Source organism: Hyla sarda, chromosome 1 (genome assembly GCF_029499605.1).
Source record: "Hyla sarda isolate aHylSar1 chromosome 1, aHylSar1.hap1, whole genome shotgun sequence".
NCBI classification, from domain to species: Eukaryota; Metazoa; Chordata; class Amphibia; order Anura; family Hylidae; genus Hyla; species Hyla sarda.
Genome location: NC_079189.1, coordinates 602,678,666 through 602,705,676, shown reverse-complemented (window position 1 = coordinate 602,705,676; position 27,011 = coordinate 602,678,666). Strand labels below are relative to the sequence as shown.

The following is a 27,011-nucleotide window of genomic DNA, read 5'->3' as shown; positions in this document are numbered from 1 at the left end:
AATATAAAGATATCTCCTGTATGATGGTGACATAATATATTTTATATAATATAAAGATATGTCCTGTATGATGGTGACATAATATATTGTATATAATAATAATATATAGATATCTCCTGTATGATGGGGACATAATATATTGTATATAATAATATAAAGATATCTCCTGTATGATGGTGACATAATATATTGTATATAATAATATAAAGATATCTCCTGTATGATGGGGACATAATATATTGTATATAATATAATAATATAAAGATACCTCCTGTATGATGGGGACATAATATATTGTATATAATAATATAAAGATATCTCCTGTATGATGGGGACATAATATATTGTATATAATAATATAAAGATATCTCCTGTACGATGGGGACATAATATATTGTATATAATAATATAAAGATATCTCCTGTATGATGGTGACATAATATATTGTATATAATAATATAGAGATATCTCCTGTATGATGGGGACATAATATATTGTATATAATAATAATATAAAGATATCTCCTGTATGATGGGGACATAATATATTGTATATAATAATATAAAGATATCTCCTGTATGATGGGGACATAATATATTGTATATAATAATATAAAGATATCTCCTGTATGATGGGGACATAATATATTGTATATAATAATATAAAGATATCTCCTGTATGATGGGGACATAATATATTGTATATAATAATATAAAGATATCTCCTGTATGATGGGGACATAATATATTGTATATAATAATATAAAGATATCTCCTGTATGATGGGGACATAATATATTGTATATAATATAATAATATAAAGATACCTCCTGTATGATGGGGACATAATATATTGTATATAATAATATAAAGATATCTCCTGTACGATGGGGACATAATATATTGTATATAATAATATAAAGATATCTCCTGTACGATGGGGACATAATATATTGTATATAATAATATAAAGATATCTCCTGTATGATGGGGACATAATATATTGTATATAATAATATAAAGATATCTCCTGTATGATGGGGACATAATATATTGTATATAATAATATAAAGATATCTCCTGTATGATGGGGACATAATATATTGTATATAATAATATAAATATATCTCCTGTATGATGGGGACATAATATATTGTATATAATAATATAAAGATATCTCCTGTATGATGGGGACATAATATATTGTATATAATAATATAAAGATATCTCCTGTATGATGGGGACATAATATATTGTATATAATAATATAAAGATATCTCCTGTATGATGGGGACATAATATATTGTATATAAGAATATAAAGATATCTCCTGTATGATGGGGACATAATATATTGTGTATAAGAATATAAAGATATCTCCTGTATGATGGGGACATAATATATTGTATATAATAATATAAAGATATCTCCTGTATGATGGGGACATAATATATTGTATATAATAATATAAAGATATCTCCTGTATGATGGGGACATAATATATTGTATATAATAATATAAAGATATCTCCTGTATGATGGGGACATAATATATTGTATATAATATAATAATATAAAGATACCTCCTGTATGATGGGGACATAATATATTGTATATAATAATATAAAGATATCTCCTGTACGATGGGGACATAATATATTGTATATAATAATATAAAGATATCTCCTGTACGATGGGGACATAATATATTGTATATAATAATATAAAGATATCTCCTGTATGATGGGGACATAATATATTGTATATAATAATATAAAGATATCTCCTGTATGATGGGGACATAATATATTGTATATAATAATATAAAGATATCTCCTGTATGATGGGGACATAATATATTGTATATAATAATATAAAGATATCTCCTGTATGATGGGGACATAATATATTGTATATAATAATATAAAGATATCTCCTGTATGATGGGGACATAATATATTGTATATAAGAATATAAAGATATCTCCTGTATGATGGGGACATAATATATTGTGTATAAGAATATAAAGATATCTCCTGTATGATGGGGACATAATATATTGTATATAATAATATAAAGATATCTCCTGTATGATGGGGACATAATATATTGTATATAATAATATAAAGATATCTCCTGTATGATGGGGACATAATATATTGTATATAATAATATAAAGATATCTCCTGTATGATGGGGACATAATATATTGTATATAATATAATAATATAAAGATATCTCCTGTATGATGGGGACATAATATATTGTATATAATAATATAAAGATATCTCCTGTATGATGGGGACATAATATATTGTATATAATAATATAAAGATATCTCCTGTATGATGGGGACATAATATATTGTATATAATAATATAAAGATATCTCCTGTATGATGGGGACATAATATATTGTATATAAGAATATAAAGATATCTCCTGTATGATGGGGACATAATATATTGTGTATAAGAATATAAAGAAATCTCCTGTATGATGGGGACATAATATATTGTATATAATAATATAAAGATATCTCCTGTATGATGGGGACATAATATATTGTATATAATAATATAAAGATATCTCCTGTATGACGGGGACATAATATATTGTATATAATAATATAAAGATATCTCCTGTATGACGGGGACATAATATATTGTATATAATAATATAAAGATATCTCCTGTATGATGGGGACATAATATATTGTATATAATAATATAAAGATATCTCCTGTATGATGGGGACATAATATATTGTATATAATAATATAAAGATATCTCCTGTATGATGGGGACATAATATATTGTATATAATAATATAAAGATATCTCCTGTATGATGGGGACATAATATATTGTATATAATAATATAAAGATATCTCCTGTATGATGGGGACATAATATATTGTATATAAGAATATAAAGATATCTCCTGTATGATGGGGACATAATATATTGTGTATAAGAATATAAAGAAATCTCCTGTATGATGGGGACATAATATATTGTATATAATAATATAAAGATATCTCCTGTATGATGGGGACATAATATATTGTATATAATAATATAAAGATATCTCCTGTATGATGGGGACATAATATATTGTATATAATATAATAATATAAAGATACCTCCTGTATGATGGGGACATAATATATTGTATATAATAATATAAAGATATCTCCTGTACGATGGGGACATAATATATTGTATATAATAATATAAAGATATCTCCTGTACGATGGGGACATAATATATTGTATATAATAATATAAAGATATCTCCTGTATGATGGGGACATAATATATTGTATATAATAATATAAAGATATCTCCTGTATGATGGGGACATAATATATTGTATATAATAATATAAAGATATCTCCTGTATGATGGGGACATAATATATTGTATATAATAATATAAAGATATCTCCTGTATGATGGGGACATAATATATTGTATATAATAATATAAAGATATCTCCTGTATGATGGGGACATAATATATTGTATATAAGAATATAAAGATATCTCCTGTATGATGGGGACATAATATATTGTGTATAAGAATATAAAGATATCTCCTGTATGATGGGGACATAATATATTGTATATAATAATATAAAGATATCTCCTGTATGATGGGGACATAATATATTGTATATAATAATATAAAGATATCTCCTGTATGATGGGGACATAATATATTGTATATAATAATATAAAGATATCTCCTGTATGATGGGGACATAATATATTGTATATAATATAATAATATAAAGATATCTCCTGTATGATGGGGACATAATATATTGTATATAATAATATAAAGATATCTCCTGTATGATGGGGACATAATATATTGTATATAAGAATATAAAGATATCTCCTGTATGATGGGGACATAATATATTGTGTATAAGAATATAAAGAAATCTCCTGTATGATGGGGACATAATATATTGTATATAATAATATAAAGATATCTCCTGTATGATGGGGACATAATATATTGTATATAATAATATAAAGATATCTCCTGTATGACGGGGACATAATATATTGTATATAATAATATAAAGATATCTCCTGTATGACGGGGACATAATATATTGTATATAATAATATAAAGATATCTCCTGTATGACGGGGACATAATATATTGTATATAATAATATAAAGATATCTCCTGTATGACGGGGACATAATATATTGTATATAATAATATAAAGATATCTCCTGTATGATGGGGACATAATATATTGTATATAATAATATAAAGATATCTCCTGTATGATGGGGACATAATATATTGTATATAATAATATAAAGATATCTCCTGTATGATGGGGACATAATATATTGTATATAATAATATAAAGATATCTCCTGTATGATGGGGACATAATATATTGTATATAATAATATAAAGATATCTCCTGTATGATGGGGACATAATATATTGTATATAATAATATAAAGATATCTCCTGTATGATGGGGACATAATATATTGTATATAATAATATAAAGATATCTCCTGTATGATGGGGACATAATATATTGTATATAATAATAATATAAAGATATCTCCTGTATGATGGGGACATAATATATTGTATATAATATAATAATATAAAGATATCTCCTGTATGATGGGGACATAATATATTGTATATAAGAATATAAAGATATCTCCTGTATGATGGGGACATAATATATTGTATATAATAATAATATAAAGATATCTCCTGTATGACGGGGACATAATATATTGTATATAATAATAATATAAAGATATCTCCTGTATGACGGGGACATAATATATTGTATATAATAATATAAAGATATCTCCTGTATGATGGGGACATAATATATTGTATATAATAATATAAAGATATCTCCTGTATGATGGGGACATAATATATTGTATATAATAATATAAAGATATCTCCTGTATGATGGGGACATAATATATTGTATATAATAATAATATAAAGATATCTCCTGTATGACGGGGACATAATATATTGTATATAATAATAATATAAAGATATCTCCTGTATGACGGGGACATAATATATTGTATATAATAATATAAAGATATCTCCTGTATGATGGGGACATAATATATTGTATATAATAATAATATAAAGATATCTCCTGTATGATGGGGACATAATATATTGTATATAATAATATAAAGATATCTCCTGTATGACGGGGACATAATATATTGTATATAATAATATAAAGATATCTCCTGTATGATGGGGACATAATATATTGTATATAATAATATAAAGATATCTCCTGTATGATGGGGACATAATATATTGTATATAATAATAATATAAAGATATCTCCTGTATGACGGGGACATAATATATTGTATATAATAATAATATAAAGATATCTCCTGTATGACGGGGACATAATATATTGTATATAATAATATAAAGATATCTCCTGTATGACGGGGACATAATATATTGTATATAATAATATAAAGATATCTCCTGTATGATGGGGACATAATATATTGTATATAATAATATAAAGATATCTCCTGTATGATGGGGACATAATATATTGTATATAATATAAAGATATCTCCTGTATGATGGGGACATAATATATTGTATATAATAATATAAAGATATCTCCTGTATGATGGGGACATAATATATTGTATATAATAATATAAAGATATCTCCTGTATGATGGGGACATAATATATTGTATATAATATAAAGATATCTCCTGTATGATGGGGACATAATATATTGTATATAATAATATAAAGATATCTCCTGTATGACGGGGACATAATATATTGTATATAATAATAATATAAAGATATCTCCTGTATGACGGGGACATAATATATTGTATATAATAATATAAAGATATCTCCTGTATGACGGGGACATAATATATTGTATATAATAATATAAAGATATCTCCTGTATGATGGGGACATAATATATTGTATATAATAATAATATAAAGATATCTCCTGTATGACGGGGACATAATATATTGTATATAATAATATAAAGATATCTCCTGTATGACGGGGACATAATATATTGTATATAATAATATAAAGATATCTCCTGTATGATGGGGACATAATATATTGTATATAATAATATAAAGATATCTCCTGTATGATGGGGACATAATATATTGTATATAATAATATAAAGATATCTCCTGTATGATGGGGACATAATATATTGTATATAATATAAAGATATCTCCTGTATGATGGGGACATAATATATTGTATATAATAATATAAAGATATCTCCTGTATGATGGGGACATAATATATTGTATATAATAATATAAAGATATCTCCTGTATGATGGGGACATAATATATTGTATATAATATAAAGATATCTCCTGTATGATGGGGACATAATATATTGTATATAATAATATAAAGATATCTCCTGTATGATGGGGACATAATATATTGTATATAATAATAATATAAAGATATCTCCTGTATGACGGGGACATAATATATTGTATATAATAATATAAAGATATCTCCTGTATGACGGGGACATAATATATTGTATATAATAATATAAAGATATCTCCTGTATGATGGGGACATAATATATTGTATATAATAATATAAAGATATCTCCTGTATGATGGGGACATAATATATTGTATATAATATAAAGATATCTCCTGTATGATGGGGACATAATATATTGTATATAATAATATAAAGATATCTCCTGTATGATGGGGACATAATATATTGTATATAATAATATAAAGATATCTCCTGTATGATGGGGACATAATATATTGTATATAATAATATAAAGATATCTCCTGTATGATGGGGACATAATATATTGTATATAATAATATAAAGATATCTCCTGTATGATGGGGACATAATATATTGTATATAATAATATAAAGATATCTCCTGTATGATGGGGACATAATATATTGTATATAATAATATAAAGATATCTCCTGTATGATGGGGACATAATATATTGTATATAATAATATAAAGATATCTCCTGTATGATGAGGACATAATATATTGTATATAATAATATAAAGATATCTCCTGTATGACGGGGACATAATATATTGTATATAATAATATAAAGATATCTCCTGTATGACGGGGACATAATATATTGTATATAATAATATAAAGATATCTCCTGTATGACGGGGACATAATATATTGTATATAATAATATAAAGATATCTCCTGTATGATGGGGACATAATATATTGTATATAATAATATAAAGATATCTCCTGTATGATGGGGACATAATATATTGTATATAATAATATAAAGATATCTCCTGTATGATGGGGACATAATATATTGTATATAATATACATGACCGCGAGCACCGCTCCGGTGCTCGCGGTCATGTATAGGACGTAAATGTACGTCCTGGTGCGTTAAGTACCAGGGCACAAGGACGTACATTTACCTCCTATGTCATTAATTAAGGTGTTAAAGGGGTACTCCTGGAGAAATGGTGGTCACACTATATCTCCTTTTTTGGTCGTATAGCGGTGGTTAAAATGACGATCAATCCGCTATTTTCCGGTTCATCTGGGTCGGAAAGAGACTTTGGTTGCCGATGTCCGTCATGATGGCTAGTAGAGTTATGGGGGGGATCTGGCGGTCCCTGATGTGGTTAAGTACTATTGGGCTGCACACCTGCGCCATCTAGTGGCGTGGACTTCCTATCATGCGTTTAGTCGCTGAATGGAGTTAGAGAAGCTCTGGTTGGCTCCTGTCCACCCTAACGCGCTCCTCTGGTCGGCGCCTGCATTTACGCTGTCATTCTCTCCTCTACTAGGCCCAATGACCTTCTCTAAATATGTCTGAGGCTACTGCTCTGTGACATTCAAACGGTTTTCCTCCTCTTCCCCTATGCGGTCCTTCCTTTACCACCCGGACTTCCCCTCTGGTATGTCCTCTTATCTCGCTCTCTCCTGCCTTTTGACCAGTTGATGAATCGCTGGGAGCTCCCCTCGTCTGAGCGCCTCCACTTACAATTGAGACATTATTTATCCTCGGGCACCGGCTATGTTGTGGTTTCTCTGCCCACTAATTTTGAGCGGTTGTGTCGGGGGGGGGGGGGGGGGGGGGGAGGGGGGGTCCTCAGACAAGGGGTCTTCTCTCGGACATCCATTCCTTATTTCTTCAACCCCCTAATGGTGACCCTCCCTTGCACCGATACATGGGTCGCTGGGAGACTGTCCTGAATACTACCATTACCACACCTCAGTGGCTAGTTATTTGGGAGAGGGCTTCTAAGGCCTCCATTTGCACTGCCTACAACTCAGTATAAAATGATTATGGGCTGGTATCGTACCCCAGAGTTGTTGAATAGACTGAATCCTGATGTACCTCCTCAATGCTGGCGTTGTGGGGTGGAGCTGGGTTCGGTGTATCCTATTTTCTGGTCTTGCCCTCTCATAGTGGACTATTGGGGTAAAGTACAGAGCCTTGTTTCTGATGTACTGGGAGTTTACGTCCCTCTAGACCACGGGTGTCAAACATGAGGCCCGCGGGCCGAATCCGGCCCGCCAGACCTAGTCATGTGGCCCGCGTAGCCGACGCCAGCCTTCACCTTTTATTCTCGCTTTTTTTTTGACACAAGAAAGCCGCCTCTTCAGCGCATGCGCGGCAGCCTACAAGCCAGAGAACGTCTGCCCTCCTGATCCTCCTTCGGTCCTCCTAGTCCTTAGCCTCTATGGTTGTACGCACGGGATGTCAGTGACGCCCCGTGCGTACAACCATAGAGACGCGGGAGGACCAGGAGAACGGCAGGATCATCACAGGACACGCGCCGGCCGGGGCCTGGTAAGTGACCGGCGGCGCGTTATCTTCTTCAGCATTCCGGTCACCGCTCGACCGGTCCTGGCACCTACTGCTATGGTCCATAGGCCATAGCAGTAGATTGTGACCCCGGGCCAGAGGAGTGGTGACCGGATCAAAGTGGGGGCAGCACACAGAAATACAGCCCCCAACCATACACTGTATATGGCTGGAGGCTGCATGTTTGTGGGGAGGGGTGGGGTGCTGCCAACTAATGTGAGGGAACATGCTGCCTGCCTAATGTGGGGGGAACTATACTGCCAACTTAATGTGGGGGGAACTATACTGCCAACCTAATGTGGGGGGGACATGCTGCCTACCTAATGTGGGGGGAACATGCTGCCAACTAATGTGGGGGGAACATGCTGCCAACTAATGTGGGGGGACATGCTGCCTACCTAATGTGGAGGGAACTATACTGCCTACCTAATGTGGGGGGAACTATCCTGCCTACCTAATGTAGGGGGAACTATACTGCCTAAATAATGTGGGGGGGAACTATACTGCCTACCTAATGTGGGGGGAACTATACTGCCAACCTAATGTGGGGGAAACTACAAGGTACAGTGGTCCCTCAACATACGATGGTAATTCATTCCAAACGACCCATCGTTTGTCGAATCAATCGTATGTTGAGGGATCCGTGCAATGTAAAGTATAGGAAGCTGTACTCACCTGTCCCCGCCGCTCCAGACCAGATCCTCACCGCTCCCGATGCTGTCCCACTGCTCCGGTGTCTTCTTTGCGATCCTCCAGCTTCTTCCGCATCTTCTCCGGGGTCCGGACCTCGCTTTCTGGTGACGTTATTACGCTGCTGCGCCGGTGCGGCGTGCGTAGTGACGTAATAACGATGCCGGAAAGTGAGGCCCGGACCCTGGAGAAGATACAGAAGACGCCGGAGGATCACTAAGTGAACCCGGAGCAGCGGGAATAGGTAAGCGAACCTGCCCGGCATGCTTAAACTGCTATTCGACAGCAGCTTAAGCATTTTGCGCTGTCGGATAGCAGTTAATGCGATGGCCCCGACATATAAAAGCATCATATGTCGATGCTGACATCGACATGCGATGGCCTCTGAGAGGCCATCGTATGTCGATTTTATCATATGTCTGGGCCATCGCATGTCGGGGGGGTTACTGTACTGTACATTGCAGTAGGAGGGGTAGTCTTATATGGCGAGTATATACCAAACTCTACATTTTAACTGTAAAAGTTGGGGGTCGTCTTATACACCCAGTCGTCTTATACGCTGGCATATACGGTATGGGGGGGGGGGGGGGGAATTTATCCTACAGATACAACCGGCCCTTTGAGGGTGACCAAACTGCTGATGCGGCCCCCGATGAATTGGAGTTTGACACCCCTGCTCTAGACTTTATCTACTTCACCTATCTCACCCTTCCCTTTCTAAGAAACGCTTTAAACTTTTCATGCATATTGTCTTGGCAGCTAAAACCATCATAGCTAAGTGTTGGAGGAGGACTCTTCCTCCCTCTGAATCAGATCTGTTGGCCTGTATTCGTGAGATTCACTCCTGGGAATTCCTCACGGCCTCTCTAAACAATTCTATCTGGGAACTTTGGGACCACTTTTCCGATCACCAGCCGCCTTGATTCCCCTGTCCTCTCTTCCCCCTTTTTTCTTCCCTTCTCCCTTCCTTTGGTGTTATGTTTTGTTCGGTGTTTGTCTTTGTGGTCCTTGTTGTTGTCTCCCTCCCCACGTTCTTTCCTTTTGTTGTGGCCCTTGGGCCTCATTGCCTACACATGAGGAGCTGTGGGCTTGAGCCACTTTGTGTATTACTCCAGTTGATGTACTGCTCCATTGTTATTAGCCATATTACCACTCTTGTGTGGTTCTATTTACTATGACATTGATTTGGCCTCTTTTTGATGTTTTCAGTGTACTTTTTCTCCATTGTTTTGGATTTCTGTTTATGATAAATTCTTTAATAAAAATTTACAGTTGAAAAAAAAAAAAGGGGGTACTCCCCCCCTCCCCCCAACCATTTTATCCCCTATCCAAAGAATAGGGGATAAGATGTTAGTTCGCGGGGTTCTCGCTGCTGGGGAACTCCGTGTCGGCAGCAGCGGCATTAGGAATGCGGAAGCTTGCAGCACGCTGTGACATTCATGTCAATAGGAGGAGGCGTGACGGCTATGATGTATCCGTCACGCCTCCTCCCATAGAAGTGAATAGAGGGGGGGGCGTTGGCCACATCGACAGTCATCGGGCGCAGATTGGAGTTCGCTCCATAAGGTGAATGATGGGGCACCGGCGATCTCGGGGTCCCCAGCGGCAGGACCCTCACGATGATCTAACATCTTATACCCTATGCATTGGATAGGGGATAACTGGTTTGGGGAAGAGTACCCCTTTAATTACATAATATATGTCCATAAAATAAACAATTCATTTCCACAAGATTATAGTGTAGATAACCAAGTGTATGTGTGTGAAATACACAACAAACAATTGTTTTTTTGGAACTTTTCATGAAAGTCGCACTTCACATAAGTTACCGTCCACTGAACCCAAACTGAGTGTGCGGTAGATGAAAAGTCACAAGTAACGCAAACACGTTTACTGCGCCAATTTTTTTTTATTTTTTAACAACACAAACTTTTCCCACATTCTGTTCATGAAATTTGCTTCTTTTGTGTGTGAATTCTCTGATGTTCAACAAGATGTGATTTCTGAGTAAAACATTTCCCACATTATCAACATGAAAATGGCTTCTCCCCTGTGTGAGTTATTTGATGGTTAACAAGCCGTGCTTTCTCCACAAAACATTTTCCACATTTTAAGCATGAAAATGGCTTCTCCCCTGTGTGAGTTCTCTGATGTCGAACAAGATAAGATTTCATAGTAAAACATTTCCCACATTCTGAGCAGGAAAATGGCTTCTCCCCTGTGTGAATCCGCTGATGGTCAACAAGAATTGATTTAATAGCAAAACATTTCCCACATTCTTGGCATGAAAACGGCTTCTCCCCTGTGTGAGTTCTCACATGTCTATCAAGCTGTGATTTGAAAATAAAACATTTTCCACATTCTTGGCATGAAAATGGCATATCCCCTATGTGAATTCTCACATGTCTATCAAGCTGTGATTTGAAAATAAAACATTTTCCACATTCTTGGCATGAAAATGGCTTTTCCCCTGTGTGATTTCTCACATGGATATCAAGCTGTGATTTGAGAATAAAACATTTTCCACATTCTGAGCATGAAAAGGGCTTCTCCCCTGTGTGTATTCTCCGATGTGCAACGAGATGTGATTTCGCCACAAAACATTTTCCACATTCTAAGCATGAAAATGGCTTCTTCCCTGTGTGAATTATCTGATGGCCAACAAGATATTTTTTCATAGTAAAACATTTCCCACATTCTGGGCAAGAAAATGGCTTTTCCCCTGTGTGAGTTCTCACATGGATATCAAGCTGTGATTTGAGAATAAAACATTTTCCACATTCTGTGCATGAAAAGGGCTTCTCCCCTATGTGAATTATCTGATGTGCAACAAGATATGATTTCATAGTAAAACATTTCCCACATTCTTGGCATGAAAATGGCTTCTCCCCTGTGTGAGTTCTCTGATGTCGAACAAGATGTGATTTCGTAGTAAAACATTTCCCACATTCTGAGCAGGAAAATGGCTTCTCCCCTGTGTGAATCCGCTGATGGTCAACAAATATTGATTTCATAAAAAAACATTTCCCACATTCTTGGCATGAAAACGGCTTCTCCCCAGTGTGAGTTTTCACATGTATATCAAGCTGTGATTTGAAAGTAAAACATTTTCCACATTCTTGGCAAGAAAATGGCTTTTCCCCTGTGTGAGTTCTCAAATGTCTATCAAGATGTGATTTGAGAGTAAAACATTTCCCACATTCAGGGCAAGAAAACGGCTTCTCCCCTGTGTGAGTTCTCACATGGATATCAAGCTTTGATTTGAGAATAAAACATTTTCCACATTCTGGGCATGAAAATAAATTCTCCCCTGTGTGAATTTTCTGATGTGCAACAAGATATGATTTCCCAGAAAACCATTTCCCACATTCTTGGCATGAAAATGGCTTCTCCCCTGTGTGAGTTCTCTGATGTGCAACAAGATCTGATTTCATAGTAAAACATTTCGCACATTCTTGGCATGAAAATGGCTTCTCCCCTGTGTGAGTTCTCTGATGTGCAACAAGATATGATTTCATAGTAAAACATTTCCCACATTCTGAGCAGGAAAATGGCTTCTCCCCTGTGTGAATCCGCTGATGGTCAACAAGAATTGATTTAATAGCAAAACATTTCCCACATTCTTGGCATGAAAACGGCTTCTCCCCTGTGTGAATTCTCACATGTCTATCAAACTGCGATTTGAAAATAAAACATTTTCCACATTCTTGGCATGAAAATGGCTTTTCCCCTGTGTGATTTCTCACATGGATATCAAGCTGTGATTTGAGAATAAAACATTTTCCACATTCTGAGCATGAAAAGGGTTTCTCCCCTGTGTGTATTCTCTGATGTCGAACAAGATGTGATTTCGTATGAAAACATTTTCCACAGTCTTGGCAAGAAAATGGCTTTTCCCCTGTGTGAGTTCTCAAATGTCTATCAAGATGTGATTTGAGAGTAAAACATTTCCCACATTCTGGGCAAGAAAATGGCTTTTCCCCTGTGTGAGTTCTCACATGGATATCAAGCTTTGATTTGAGAATAAAACATTTTCCACATTCTGGGCACGAAAATAAATTCTCCCCTGTGTGAATTTTCTGATGTGCAACAAGATATGATTTCACAGAAAACCATTTCCCACATTCTTGGCATGAAAATGGCTTCTCCCCTGTGTGAATTCTCACATGTCCATCAAGCTGTGATTTGAAAATAAAACATTTCCCACATTCTTGGCATGAAAAAAGTTTCTTCCCTGTGTGAATTCTCTGATGCTCAACAAGATGTGACTTAACATTCACAGATGAGAGATCTTGGCTGTGAAGGGCTGAGGGTGTATCTGGGATAATGGAATGTTCTTCATATGTATCTTGTGTGATATCATCATCTGCTTTATAATATGAAGATATAAGATTCTCCTCTGATCTCCTGGTACAGTCATCTGCCAAGGATAAAACAGTTTATCAGTAATAGAACCTTAAACATTTTGCACATATGTACAGTCAGTCCCATGTACAGTCAGTCCCATGTACAGTCCGTCCCATGTACAGTCCGTCCCATGTACAGTCCGTCCCATGTACAGTCCGTCCCATGTACAGTCAGACCCATGTCCAGTCAGACCCATGTCCAGTCAGTCCCATGTCCAGTCAGTCCCATGTCCAGTCAGTCCCATGTCCAGTCAGTCCCATGTCCAGTCAGTCCCATGTACAGTCAGTCACATATATAGTTAGTGCTGAATTATTCCAGGACATCATAGAATTTGACAATAGAAATTGACATCATAGAACATTCTCACCATCTGATCTAATCATTTTCTGATCCCCAGATATGTCCCAACAACACTGATGGCACTACAAAGCCCAGCATATTACACTGCAGGAAAGAATCTATTATATTTTCCTCTACTGTGTATGGCTGTGCTTCCCAACCAGGGTGCCTCCAGCTGTTAAAAAACTGTGTCTAAAACTTACCTTTTAATATATTAACTAAAATTAATCACCACAATAAACGTGATTCCTTTACCATATAGAAATAGGTAACACATAGCAGCAAAAAAAATAACCATCAAGGGTCAACTGCCATATCTCCTATATACAGTACCTGAGTATTTAACTCACTTCTCAGGATTTACAGAACGAGATCTTAGAAGTTCATAACCGTGTATAAGGGTAAGTATTTCCCTACAACGCGTTTCTGTCAGGTAGTTGTTGCTGACTTCATCAGGATGGCAAATCCATGTATAGCTACTTATATTTAGCATTAGATGGCCAACGTAAGTAGAACTCATATCAGATTGGGATAATATCACAAACAAGATGTCTTTAAGAAAGAGCGACGCCAGCAAAGAAGATTGTATACAAAACATACACTAAAGCATGCACCAATGGATTTGTCCTCTGCCCCTAATGAGAGACTGTAAGGGAACAATGACATGTGCATATCCTGGATTAGGCTGGGTTCACACTACGTTTTTGCCATATACTGTTTTCAATCCGTTTTTCTAAAGAAAACTGTATGGCAAAAAAACGGATGTAACAGTATGGAAAAAAGTAAACCGTATGCGTTTTTTAAACAGTATACTGTTTTTAAAAGTGCATACAGTTCCGTCAGTTTTTATAGAAAAAAAACCCATACGCTTTTGAAAATTTTGTCAATTTTTAATGGGAGGGGTCTTGGGTGGGGACTTTAGGATTCAAATGCGCATGTGCAAAGTAAAAACGTATAAGTTTTTCCCGTATGGAACCGTATACACGTGCCTTTCCCATTGACGTCCATGTTAAAAAAAACATATGCGGTTGCAGTCAAAACCGTGGTTGACCACAATTTTGTCTCCGGTTTAAAAACCGTACTGCAACCGCATACGTTTTTTTTTTTTTTAACATGGACGCCAATGGTAAATGCACACGAATACGGTTCCATACGGGAAAAACTTATAAGTTTTTACTTTGCACATGTGCATTTGAATTTTAAAGTTCCCATCCAAGACCCCTCCCATTAAAAATGGACAACATTTTCAAAAACTTATGTTTTTTTTTTTTATAAAAACGGACGGAACTGTATGCACTTTTAAAAACAATATACTGTTTAAAAACGCATACGGTTTACTTTTTTCCATACTGTTCCATCCGTTTTTTTGCCATACGGTTTTCTTTAGAAAAACGGATTGAAAACAGTATGGCAAAAACGTAGTGTGAACCCAGCCTAGAGACAAATCCATAATGGGCGTTTAGAATCATGTTCTATATTCAGCTCATATATCATCCGTCAATTACAGCCTCCAAGGTGCCTGTGCAGGGTCAAGGCAGGACCTAAAAAGAGAAATACAAAAACAACCGCAGTGTTTGCTGCTTGGATTGGATTTCCATGTCCTGTGAAAAAAGTTTTTATACAGCTGTGTTGTTACTCGCGGGTAAAGGGGTACTCTGGTAGAAAACTTTTTTTTTTTAATTAACTGGTGCCAGAAAGTTAAACAGATTTGTAAATTACTTCTATTAAAAAAAATCTTAATCCTTCCTGTACTTATTAGCTACTAAATACTACAGCGGAAATTATTTTCTTTTTGAAACACAGAGCTCTCTGCTGACATCTCTGTCCATTTTAGGAAATGTCCAGAGCAGCATATATGTTTGCTATGGTGATTTTCTCTTACTCCTAGCTCTCCTAGAGCTCTGTGTTTCAAACGGAAAAGAATTTCCACTGTGGTATTCAGCAGCTAATAAGTAGTGGAAGGATTAAGATTTTTTTAGGATTAAGATTTTTTTTCATAGAAGTAATTTACAAGTCTGTAACTTTCTGGCACCAGTTGATTTAAAAAAAAAAAAGTTTTTCACTGGAGTACCCCTTTAGGGTATCGTCATACAGCCTCGGCGCTGAGCAGAACCTGCTCTGTAGCAGGGAGCCGATGCATCTGGCTACCGGTGAATCCCCGGCGTCTGACCTCATATTCCCCTGGGCGCCCGTGTCACTGCAGTCAACGAACCTCCCACGTCTGACGTCAACGGGGAAGCCATGAGGGGTGCCGTCTAAGACACACCCACTATTGACGCGATTGGACGCCTACAGGGAGGATAGGAGACATATGTTTAACCCCTTAAGGACTCAGCCCATTTTGGCCTTAAGGACTTAATTTTTACGTTTTCATTTTTTCCTCCTCGCCTTCTAAAAATCATAACTCTTTTATATTTTCATCCACAGACTAGTATGAGGGCTTGTTTTTTGCGCGACCAGTTGTCCTTTGTAATGACATCACTCATTATATCATACAATGTATGGCGCAACCAAAAAACACTATTTTTGTGGGGAAATTAAAACGAAAAAAGCTATTTTGCTAATTTTGGAAGGTTTCGTTTTCACGCCGTACAATTTATGGTAAAAATGACGTGTGTTCTTTATTCTGAGGGTCAATACGATTAAAATGATACTTTTATATTATTGTTGCGCTTAAAAAAAAATCACAAACTTTTTAACCAAATTAGTACGTTTAGAATCCCTTTATTTTGATGACCTCTAACTTTATTTTTCCGTATAAGCGGCGGTATGGAGGCTCATTTTTTGCGCCATGATCTGTACTTTTTTTTGATACCACATTTGCATATAAAAAACTTTTAATACTTTATAATTTTTTTTTATTTTTATAAAATGTATTAAAAAAGTAGGCCAAATATGTCTATAAAAAAAAATTTTTACGCTTTTTGGGGGGTAAAATAGGAAAAAACAGACGTTTTACTTTTTTATTGGGGGAGGGGATTTTTCACTTTTTTTTTTTTTTTACTTTTACATTTTTTTTTACACTTGAATAGTCCCCATAGGGGACTATTCATAGCAATACCATGATTGCTAATACTGATCTGTTCTATGTATAGGACATAGAACAGATCAGTGTTTTCGGTCATCTTCTGCTCGATCACAGACCAGAGCAGGAGACGCCGGGAGCCGGACGGAGGAAGGAGAGGGGACCTCCGTGCGGCGTTATGAATGATCGGATCCCCGCAGCAGCACTGCGGGCGATCCGATCATTCATTCAAATCGCGCACTGCCGCAGATGCCGGGATCTGTATTGATCCCGGCACCTGAGGGGTTAATGGCGGCCATTGCCGGCGGGTCCCTGGCTGCGATCAGCAGCCGGGATCAGCCGCACATGACACGGGCATCGCTCCGATGCCCGCGGTTATGCACAGGACGTAAATGTACGTCCTGGTGCGTTAAGTACCACCTCACCAGGACGTACCTTTACGTCCTGCGTCCTTAAGAGGTTAAAGGGGTACTCCGGTGAAATTATTATTATTTTTTTTTTAAATCAACTGGTGCCAGAAAGTTAAACAGATTTGTAAATTACTTCTATTAAAAAAATCTTAATCCTTCCTGTACTTATTAGCTGCTGAATACTACAGTGGAAATTCTTTTCCGTTTGGAACACAGCTGTCTGCTGAATCACGAGCACAGTGCTCTCTGCTGACATCTCTGTCCATTTTTAGGAACTGTCCAGGGTAAAAGGAAATCCCCATAGCAAACATATGCTGTTCTGGACAGTTCATAAAATGGACAGAGATGTCAGCAGAGAGCACTGTGCTCGTGATGTCAGCAGAGAGCTCTGTGTTTCAAAAAGAAAAGAATTTCCGCTGTAATATTCAGCAGCTAATAAGTACTGGAAGGATTAAGATTTTTTAATAGAAGTCATTTACAAATCTAGAAAAGAACTCCGTCCGGCACCAAAGTACGGGGTAAAAGGTTTGTCTTTATTTATTCCACAGCAGGATACATACAGATCAAGATGTCTGGCGCGTTTCGCCCTTTACAGGGCTTAATCGTAGACTGAGTTTACGATTAAGCCCTGTAAAGGGCGAAACGCGTCAGACATCTTGACCTGTATGTATCCTGCTGTGGAAGAAATAAAGACAAACCTTTTACCCCGTATTTAGGTGCCGGACGGAGTTCTTTTCTAGATTTGTAAATTACTTCTATTAAAAAATCTTAATCCTTCCAGTACTTAGGAGGCGGTGCCGGCAGTCCGTTGCACAGGTGCGTGAGGTTTCCAGCGCTGGTGAGAGCGGTATTCTTTTAATTTACAAATCTGTTTAACTTTCTGGCACCAGTTGATTTAAAAAAAAAATAACTTTTTCACCAGAGTACTCCTTTAAAGGAGTGTAGCGAAGTGAGTTACCACTGGCAGTGTTTGTTACGCTCGTACTATGCATATTGCTGGCCAATAGAAGGTTATCGGTATGAAAGCCAACACTGGGTCTTAACTTAACGGATCCACATGTGTATATTGATATGTATTAATAAGTATACTGGCATTAATACCTCTCGTGTGTTGCTGAGTGTATTATGTACAGTCTTAGCACAATTATTCTATCCCGCTGTTTGTGGATCGTTGCATTAAGCTATAAGATACTAGCAGGATGGAGAAAATTATTTTACTGTAAGGAGTAATACTTATTATACTATTAGATGTAGTACCAACAGTATATAGGTAGATAATATGGACAAAAGCATTTTAATGGGTCGTTTTAGAAAGAAGAGTCCCGCCAGGCACTACTTGCTGTATTAGTGTACAATTCCTAGGTCTTTATGCCGCCATGGCACAGGATCTAGATCTGCTTCATATTGCAAGTGGTTCTCTACGTCCTAATAAAACATACAGTTATATATATTTCACTTCTTGAGAAAAGAAATAGGACGGGAACTCATCGCTTCGCCGTATCAAAAACACTTCTTTATTTCATAAAACATCTCCAAAAGGACAAGAGGGTGCAGGTAGGTGAAGAGCAGGAACAGAGACGTGAGCAACAATAGACAACGTCCGTTTCGTTCCACTATGGAACTTCTGGTCTCTCCCGTTTTAATGGGTAGACTATACTACTGTATGCAGAGTTCACCACAGGACAGCCTACTATGCGGTATTATAATGTAACACAATAGGTGGATGTTCAAATGGTGGGAGCCAAAAAATATAATAAATAACTTGGAGGGATAGGTTAGTGGGTACAGTCGGGTTGGCAGAAAAATATATGGCAAGGGCTACTTATGTATTGGGGCAGGGGCAAATAACAGGGACCTAGGTTGGAGCTAAACCATCCCTGTTACGGGGTCTGTAGTGTTGACCTATGCCTAGGCAGGTGGTCCCGCACTGGAACCTCCTGTCTATTCTCCTAGGTGCCCGTATGTCTATGAGATGCACCACCTCCTGGTAGAACCGACTACGGTTCTCCCTAACCGCATCTCACTGCCATTTCCGACTGTCACAAAAAACAAGCAAAATTATTCTGTTTGTTTAACCCTCCTGGGGGCTACTGTTTCCAGGTCGTATATCCACCTGGTCTCCTTCTGTAAAAGTAATCTATCGAAATTCCCACCCCTGGAATGTCTCTGTAGTTGGTCTATGCCTACAAATTGTAGGCATGATGTACGGTATCTCCCCCCCCCCCCCCCCCCCCCCATCATGGATGTTGATGTGGTTAGCAAGAGACGTATCCCGATTGTTGCGTACATCCCCTATATGTTCTACTACCCTTCTGCGTAATTAACGTAGGGTCTTCCCTACATATAGCAGTGGGCAAGTGCAGGATGCAATGTATAGGACTCCTTTAGATGAACAGTTAATAAACTGTTTGATTCGTCTGCCACATCTCGGTAATTTTTTAAATCTTCTTAATAAATTTGCATGCCTTGTAATGACCACATGGGAAGCAACCTTGTGTGTGTTGGGGGGGGGGGGTCTGTCTAGCCAGGTAGTAAATACAGGATCTGTCTTGAGGTGACTCTGCACCAGTCTATCACCAATGCTCTGTCCCTTCCTATATGTGATTTGCGGTCTTTCCCCCGATTGCCTCTATTAGATCAGGATCCATTTTTAGGATGTGCCAATACCTGGTTATAATGTTCCTGATGTCACTTTCTGCCTTATCATATGTACCTATGATTCTCAACGGGCCTGTCATTATTGTGTTGTGTGTTTTTTTGCTATGTCAATCATAAAGATTGTTATATTTTGCATTAATTGAATAATTTTTGGTGTGCTTCCATTCATACATTATTTCTGGGTTTGTTGTAGTGTTGGCTTCATATAATGTTGGTTAAGCACCCAGGTTCACACATATCTTTTTACCCCCCTCCCTTTCTTTCTTAAATAAGATGGCACTTTTATGACTCTGAGGGGGATGATAAAACATGTACAAGTACGCCCTGAGTCCTTAAGGATCGGGGATGCAGGTATAAGACTTAGTAACAGCTATGTTTTAACAGCGAGAGCTGGACCCACTTCTCCATTCATTTGTTATACCTGGGAAGCGGCCCGCATAGTCCGTGCTCCAGAAATTGTACTACAGCCGGAGTCCCTCTACATTGTGTCCGTATTGGGTGGTGAGCTGAGCATTGTTTTCTTTCCATTTACCTATGTTTATAGTAGGCGGATGGAGATTGATAAATTGAGGCTGGCCCCAATCCACCCTAATTACCTACTTTGGTCTACCCACCCTCTTACTGCCCCATTACGCCCCATCCTAGGCCCTATGTCCTTCTCCCAGTATGTCTGGGGTTATTGTGCTGGGAAGTATGGGCTCTGTTCTCCTTCTTCTCCCTGCAGTCCTTCCTTTATCACTCAGAAATCCCATCTAGTGTGACTTCGGGTATGGTTCGTATATGAGGCCCCAAAAAACTTGTTTGCTACACTGATATGGTGGATCCATTTCCCTGTACTTTGCTTTCCTAAATACAGAATTTCCTCCTCCGAACGGCTGCGATACCTACACATACGCCATCATGGTCTCCAAATTGGTGGCGCCGACTGTATCTATCCCTATGAAGTTTGAACAGCTATGCAGCCAGGGCCTTCTCTCTGATATGTTCTCTATTTTATAATGCTCCGGTGGGAGATGGTGCGCCTGCTCATAGGTAATCTCACTTGCTCAGTTATATAGGATATGGCGGTGGGGTGGTGGGGGTTGACCCTTCATATCTTTTGGTCATGCCCATTGATAGGGGGGTTTTGGGCTGAGGTTGGCCGGTTGGTGATGGATTTGTTTGGGGTTGTACCTTTGGACCCTATGATTTACCTCTTCCACTTGTCCCTCTTCCTTCCTTGGGGTAGAAGGGTGTTACATTACTTCTACATGTCCTTTTAGCGGCTAAAACAATGATAGCTAAATTCTGGAAAAGGTTAGCCCCCACTTCCCTGTTGGACCTAATTGCCAGGGAACAGGAAATTAGGTCTTTGGAGTCCCTCACAGCCTCACTGAATAATACTATGGACTTATTTACCTCCATATGGGAACCCTGAGATCATTTGGTAGACGGGCAGCCTTCCTGACCCCTTCCCATCCCTCTTTTGATCCCTTACTTCTTGTGCTCCCCTCCCCCTCTGCTGTCTGTTTTTGTTTGTCTTCTGTGTCCTCTAACAATAGCCTATACTGCACTATATAAGCAAATAATTTCCCAGAGTGCTTCTTTAGGACATGCAGAGAACATCATGTACATCAGATTCAAGATGGAGGACACAGAGCAGATGAACCTTATAACTGTAGAAAGTGGTTCTTTATACAAAAGAAATCAGTGTACACATCAACAAACACTTAACACAGCGCCACCTATTGACTTCAATATCCTTCAGACAACATTTAACAAATCTGCAGCTGTTGCTTATATTTCAACAAATCTTTTATCTTTTTATCTACATATAAAAAGGAGCTTATAGTTCCTTAGTTTAAAAAATTGGGAAAATACTTTTCACTTCTAAGTAGTGACAGAGGATGATGAGGAAATAAGCCTCAGCATTCAAACATTGTGCGAGAATTACCTGTTTACTAGAAACAGAGAACAAGTACATGAGATATAAGATGGAGCATACAGAGAAGACTGATGGAAAGTGGATAAGACTGATGGAAAGTGGATAAGAATACCAGAGGAACCAGGAACATGGATAAACATTCACAGTTAACACAGTGCCACCTGCTGACTTCCAAATACATCCACCAACATATAAAAGAAGATAATATGTCATGGTCCCAAAATTGTAAAAAAAAAAAAAAAATTTCCCTCATCATGATTGACAGCAGAAAATGATTCTACATCCATATTATAAGCTCACAGCATGTGTCATAGCCTATAACAGTGTCACAATTTTATCCAGATTTAATTCATATTTAGTTTGAATGGCGAATATATACAGCACAAAAAGTGACAAAACAGCCGCACACTAATTTTTAGATATTTTTGTTAATTCCCTGTGAAATTACTTCCCTACATTTAGTGGTTACTACTCAACTTGGGGGTTACCTGTAGGAATGTGCTCCTTATACTTCTCATCACCGCTCACATCTGTCTCTTCTACTTCCTCCTTCATGTCTGTAGCATTAATATAGATCAGATCTTTCCCAGTAGGAATGTCCTCCTTATACTGATCATCACCGCTCACATAGGTCTCTTCTTCTTCCTTTATGTCTGTGGCATTAATATAGTTCAGATCTTTACCCTGATCCATAAGCTGTAGAAGAAATGTCGTAAAAGTCATCAGACAGTAGGAGAAGTCACTTAGAATGTTTTAGGGTAAAAAAAGATTATTAAAGCACAGCTGTCATTTTAGGTATCTTATCAGGATAAGCTGCCCTGTGTGTGTACATAACAAGTAGCACTGTTTCTGACCATTATATACAAGGTTTTCGTTCCTAATCAAAGGAGGAAGCTTTTGACTTCATATCCCATCCTCATATATTGTTGTCATATCCCAACCCCATATCCCGACCTCCTATCCCGTACTCCTATCTCGTCCTCCTATCTCGACCTCCTATCCCGTCCTCCTATCCCCACCTCCTATCCTGTTCTCCAATCTCGAGCTCCTATCCCGACCTCCTATCTCGACCTCCTATCTCATCCTCCTATCCCCACCTCCTATCCTGTCCTCCAATCTCGAGCTCCTATCCCGACCTCCTAACCCGACCTCCTATCCCGTCCTCCTTTCTCGACCTCCTATCCCGACCTCCTATCCTGAACCGTAATATGTGTACCAGGTATTGAAATAGCTCCAGCCGTGCAGAAATTATATGGAAACATACATTTCCCATTGATTTGCATGAGCCTTTAAAAAAAAAAAAAAAAAAAAAAACTACCCTCACAAATGGGGGTAGTTAAGGGTTAAATCAACTATCCTATATTTTAAGTGGACATATAAGTAACATGTGACCAAGTATTATCGAAATATCTCCAGACGTTTGGAAGTTATGCTGTAACATATATTTCCCATTGACTTGCATGGGACTTTAAACATAAGCCCCGCCCCTGGCAAATGGGGGTGAGTAAGGGTTAAATTACCTATCCTATGTTTGTTGTTGACATATAAGTAACATGTGGCCAAGTTTCATGTTAATATCTTTAGCCGTTTGAAAGTTTTTGTGGAACATAACTCAAAAAATAACATTAACCCCAATAACTCTGAAAATCCCATTAGTGAGACTATATGTGTAAAACTTAATGGAAATGGAAAGTGTATGTTCACAAATGTCAGAAGCCTAGCAAATAAAATGGGGGAACTTGAGGCCTTGATACTGGAGGAACATATTGATATAGTTGGGGTCACTGAGACATGGCTGGTGATATAGTTGGGGTCACTGAGACATGGCTGGACTCCTCACATGACTGGGCTGTTAATCTGCAGGGGTTTACATTGTTTCGCAAGGATAGAATGAACAGAAAAGGTGGTGGAGTCTGTCTGTATGTAAGAAGTGGTATGAAAGTCAATGTGAACGATGCCATAGTGTGTGATGATTCTGAGGAGGTGGAATCACTGTGGGTAGAATTACAAAAGGAGGGAAATACTGAAAAAATAATATTTGGTGTAATTTACAGACCCCCTAATATCACTGAAGAGATAGAAGGTCGGCTGTATAAACAAATAGAGAGGGCCGCCCGGGCAGGTACAGTGGTAATAATGGGAGATTTTAACTATCCAGATATAGATTGGGGTCCGGGGTTGGCTAAAACTACAAAGGGGCGACAATTCCTAAATTTATTGCAGGATAATTTTATGGGCCAGTTTGTGGAGGACCCAACAAGAAGTGATGCCTTGTTGGATCTGATCATTTCCAACAACGCAGAGCTGGTTGGTAATGTAACTGTGCGGGAAAACCTTGGTAATAGCGACCACAATATAGTTACTTTTGACTTAAAATGTAGAAAACAAAGACAGGCGGGGAAGGCAAAAACATTTAACTTTAAAAAGGCAAACTTCCCTGGGTTGAGGGCTGCACTACAGGACATAGACTGGGGGGAGGTGTTCTCAAATACTGATACAGAAGGTAAATGGGACATCTTTAAATCAACTCTAAATAACTATACATATAAATATATACCAAAGGGGAACAAATATAAACGATTAAAACGAAATCCTACATGGCTGACAAATGAGGTTAAAAGAGCAATAAACAACAAAAAAATAGCCTTCAAAAAATTCAAATCTGATGGGTCAGCGATAACATTTAAACAGTACAAGGAGCTTAATAAAATCTGTAAAAATGTAATAAAAACAACAAAAATTCAAAACGAGAGACAGGTGGCCAAAGAAAGCAAAACTAATCCTAAATATTTTTTTTAGATATATAAATACAAAAAACCAAGGACAGAGCATGTAGGACCCCTTAATAATGATAATGGGGAGGTTGTCACGGGTGATCAAGAGAAGGCGGAGCTACTGAATGGGTTCTTTAGTTCTGTATACACTATGGAAAAAGGAGCTGACATTGGCCAGGTCAGTGCTGGTAACACATCATGTAATGTACTGAACTGGCTTAATGTAGAGATGGTACAAGGCAAGTTAAGTAATATAAATGTAAGCAAATCTCCAGGGCCGGATGGACTACACCCAAGAGTTCTTAAAGAGGTAAGTTCAGTAATATCTGTACCCCTGTTCATGATATTTAGAGATTCTCTGGTGTCTGGTATTGTGCCAAGGGACTGGCGCAAGGCTAATGTGGTGCCAATCTTCAAGAAGGGCTCTAGGTCTTCGCCAGGAAACTATAGACCGGTAAGTCTAACGTGCATTGTGGGTAAATTGTTTGAAGGACTTATAAGGGATTACATACAGGAATACATAGGGGATAATAGTATTATAAGTGATAGCCAGCATGGGTTTACTAAGGATAGAAGTTGTCAAACCAATCTAATTTGCTTTTATGAAGAGGTGAGTAGAAGCCTTGACAGAGGAATGGCTGTGGATATAGAGGGGGGCTGTGGATATAGAGGGGGGCTGTGTATATAGAGGGGGGCTGTGGATATAGAGGAATGGCTGTGGATATAGTGTTTCTGGATTTTGCTAAAGCGTTTGATACTGTCCCTCATAGACGTCTGACAGGTAAGTTAAGGTATTTGGGTTTGGAAATTTTAGTTTGTAACTGGATTGAACACTGGCTCATGGATCGTACCCAGAGAGTGGTGGTCAATGATTCGTACTCTGATTGGTCCCCGGTTATTAGTGGTGTACCCCAAGGTTCAGTACTGGGACCGCTGTTGTTTAATTTATTCATCAATGATATAGAGGATGGTATTAACAGCTCTGTTTCTATCTTTGCAGATGACACCAAGCTTTGTAGCACGGTACAGTCTATAGAGGATGTGCATAAGTTACAAGATGACTTGGATGGACTAAGTGTCTGGGCATCCACTTGGCAAATGAGGTTCAATGTGGATAAATGTAAAGTTATGCATCTGGGTACTAATAACCTGCATGCATCGTATGTCTTAGGGGGGATTAAACTGGCAGAGTCACTGGTAGAGAAGGATCTGGGTGTACTTGTAGATCACAGACTACAGAATAGCATGCAATGTCAGGCTGCTGCTTCCAAAGCCGGCAGGATATTGTCATGTATCAAAAGAGGCATGGACTCAAGGGACAGGGACATAATACTCCCCCTTTATAAAGCATTGGTACGGCCTCACCTGGAATATGCTGTTCAGTTTTGGTCGCCTGTACATAAAAGGGACACTGTGGAGCTGGAAAGGGTGTAGAGAGGCGCGACTAAACTAATATGGGGCATGGAACATCTTAGCTATGAGGAGCGATTAAAGGAGTTACAATTGTTTAGTCTTGAGAAGAGACGTTTAAGGGGGGATATGATAAACGTATATAAGTATATAAATGGCCCATACAAAAAATATGGAGAAAAACTGTTCCAGGTTAAACCCCCCCCAAAGGACGAGGGGGCACTCCCTCCGTCTGGAGAAGAAAAAGTTTAGTCTAAAGGGGCGACACGCCTTCTTTACCGTGAGGACTGTGAATTTATGGAACGGTCTACCTCAGGAACTGGTCACAGCAGGAACAATTAACAGCTTTAAAAACAGGGTTAGATACATTCCTGGAACAAAATAACATTAATGCTTATGCAGAATTATAAAACTACATCCCTTCCCCTTATCCCCTTACACCCTTCCCTTCAATTCCCTGGTTGGAC

General features: G+C 37.7%; 1 protein-coding gene across 1 annotated transcript in view; it reads right to left on the bottom strand.

The window, feature by feature from the left end:
- Positions 1–11,518: 11,518 nt before the first annotated feature.
- LOC130296490 (zinc finger protein 665-like) overlaps positions 11,519–27,011 on the bottom strand; it is a 29,246-nt gene continuing 13,753 nt past the window's right edge. Inside the window, 2 exon segments of the mRNA XM_056548067.1 lie at positions 11,519–14,017; positions 22,849–23,056. Of these exon segments, the coding sequence (XP_056404042.1) occupies positions 11,544–14,017; positions 22,849–23,053 (2,679 nt within the window). The 5' untranslated portion in view covers positions 23,054–23,056 and the 3' untranslated portion in view covers positions 11,519–11,543.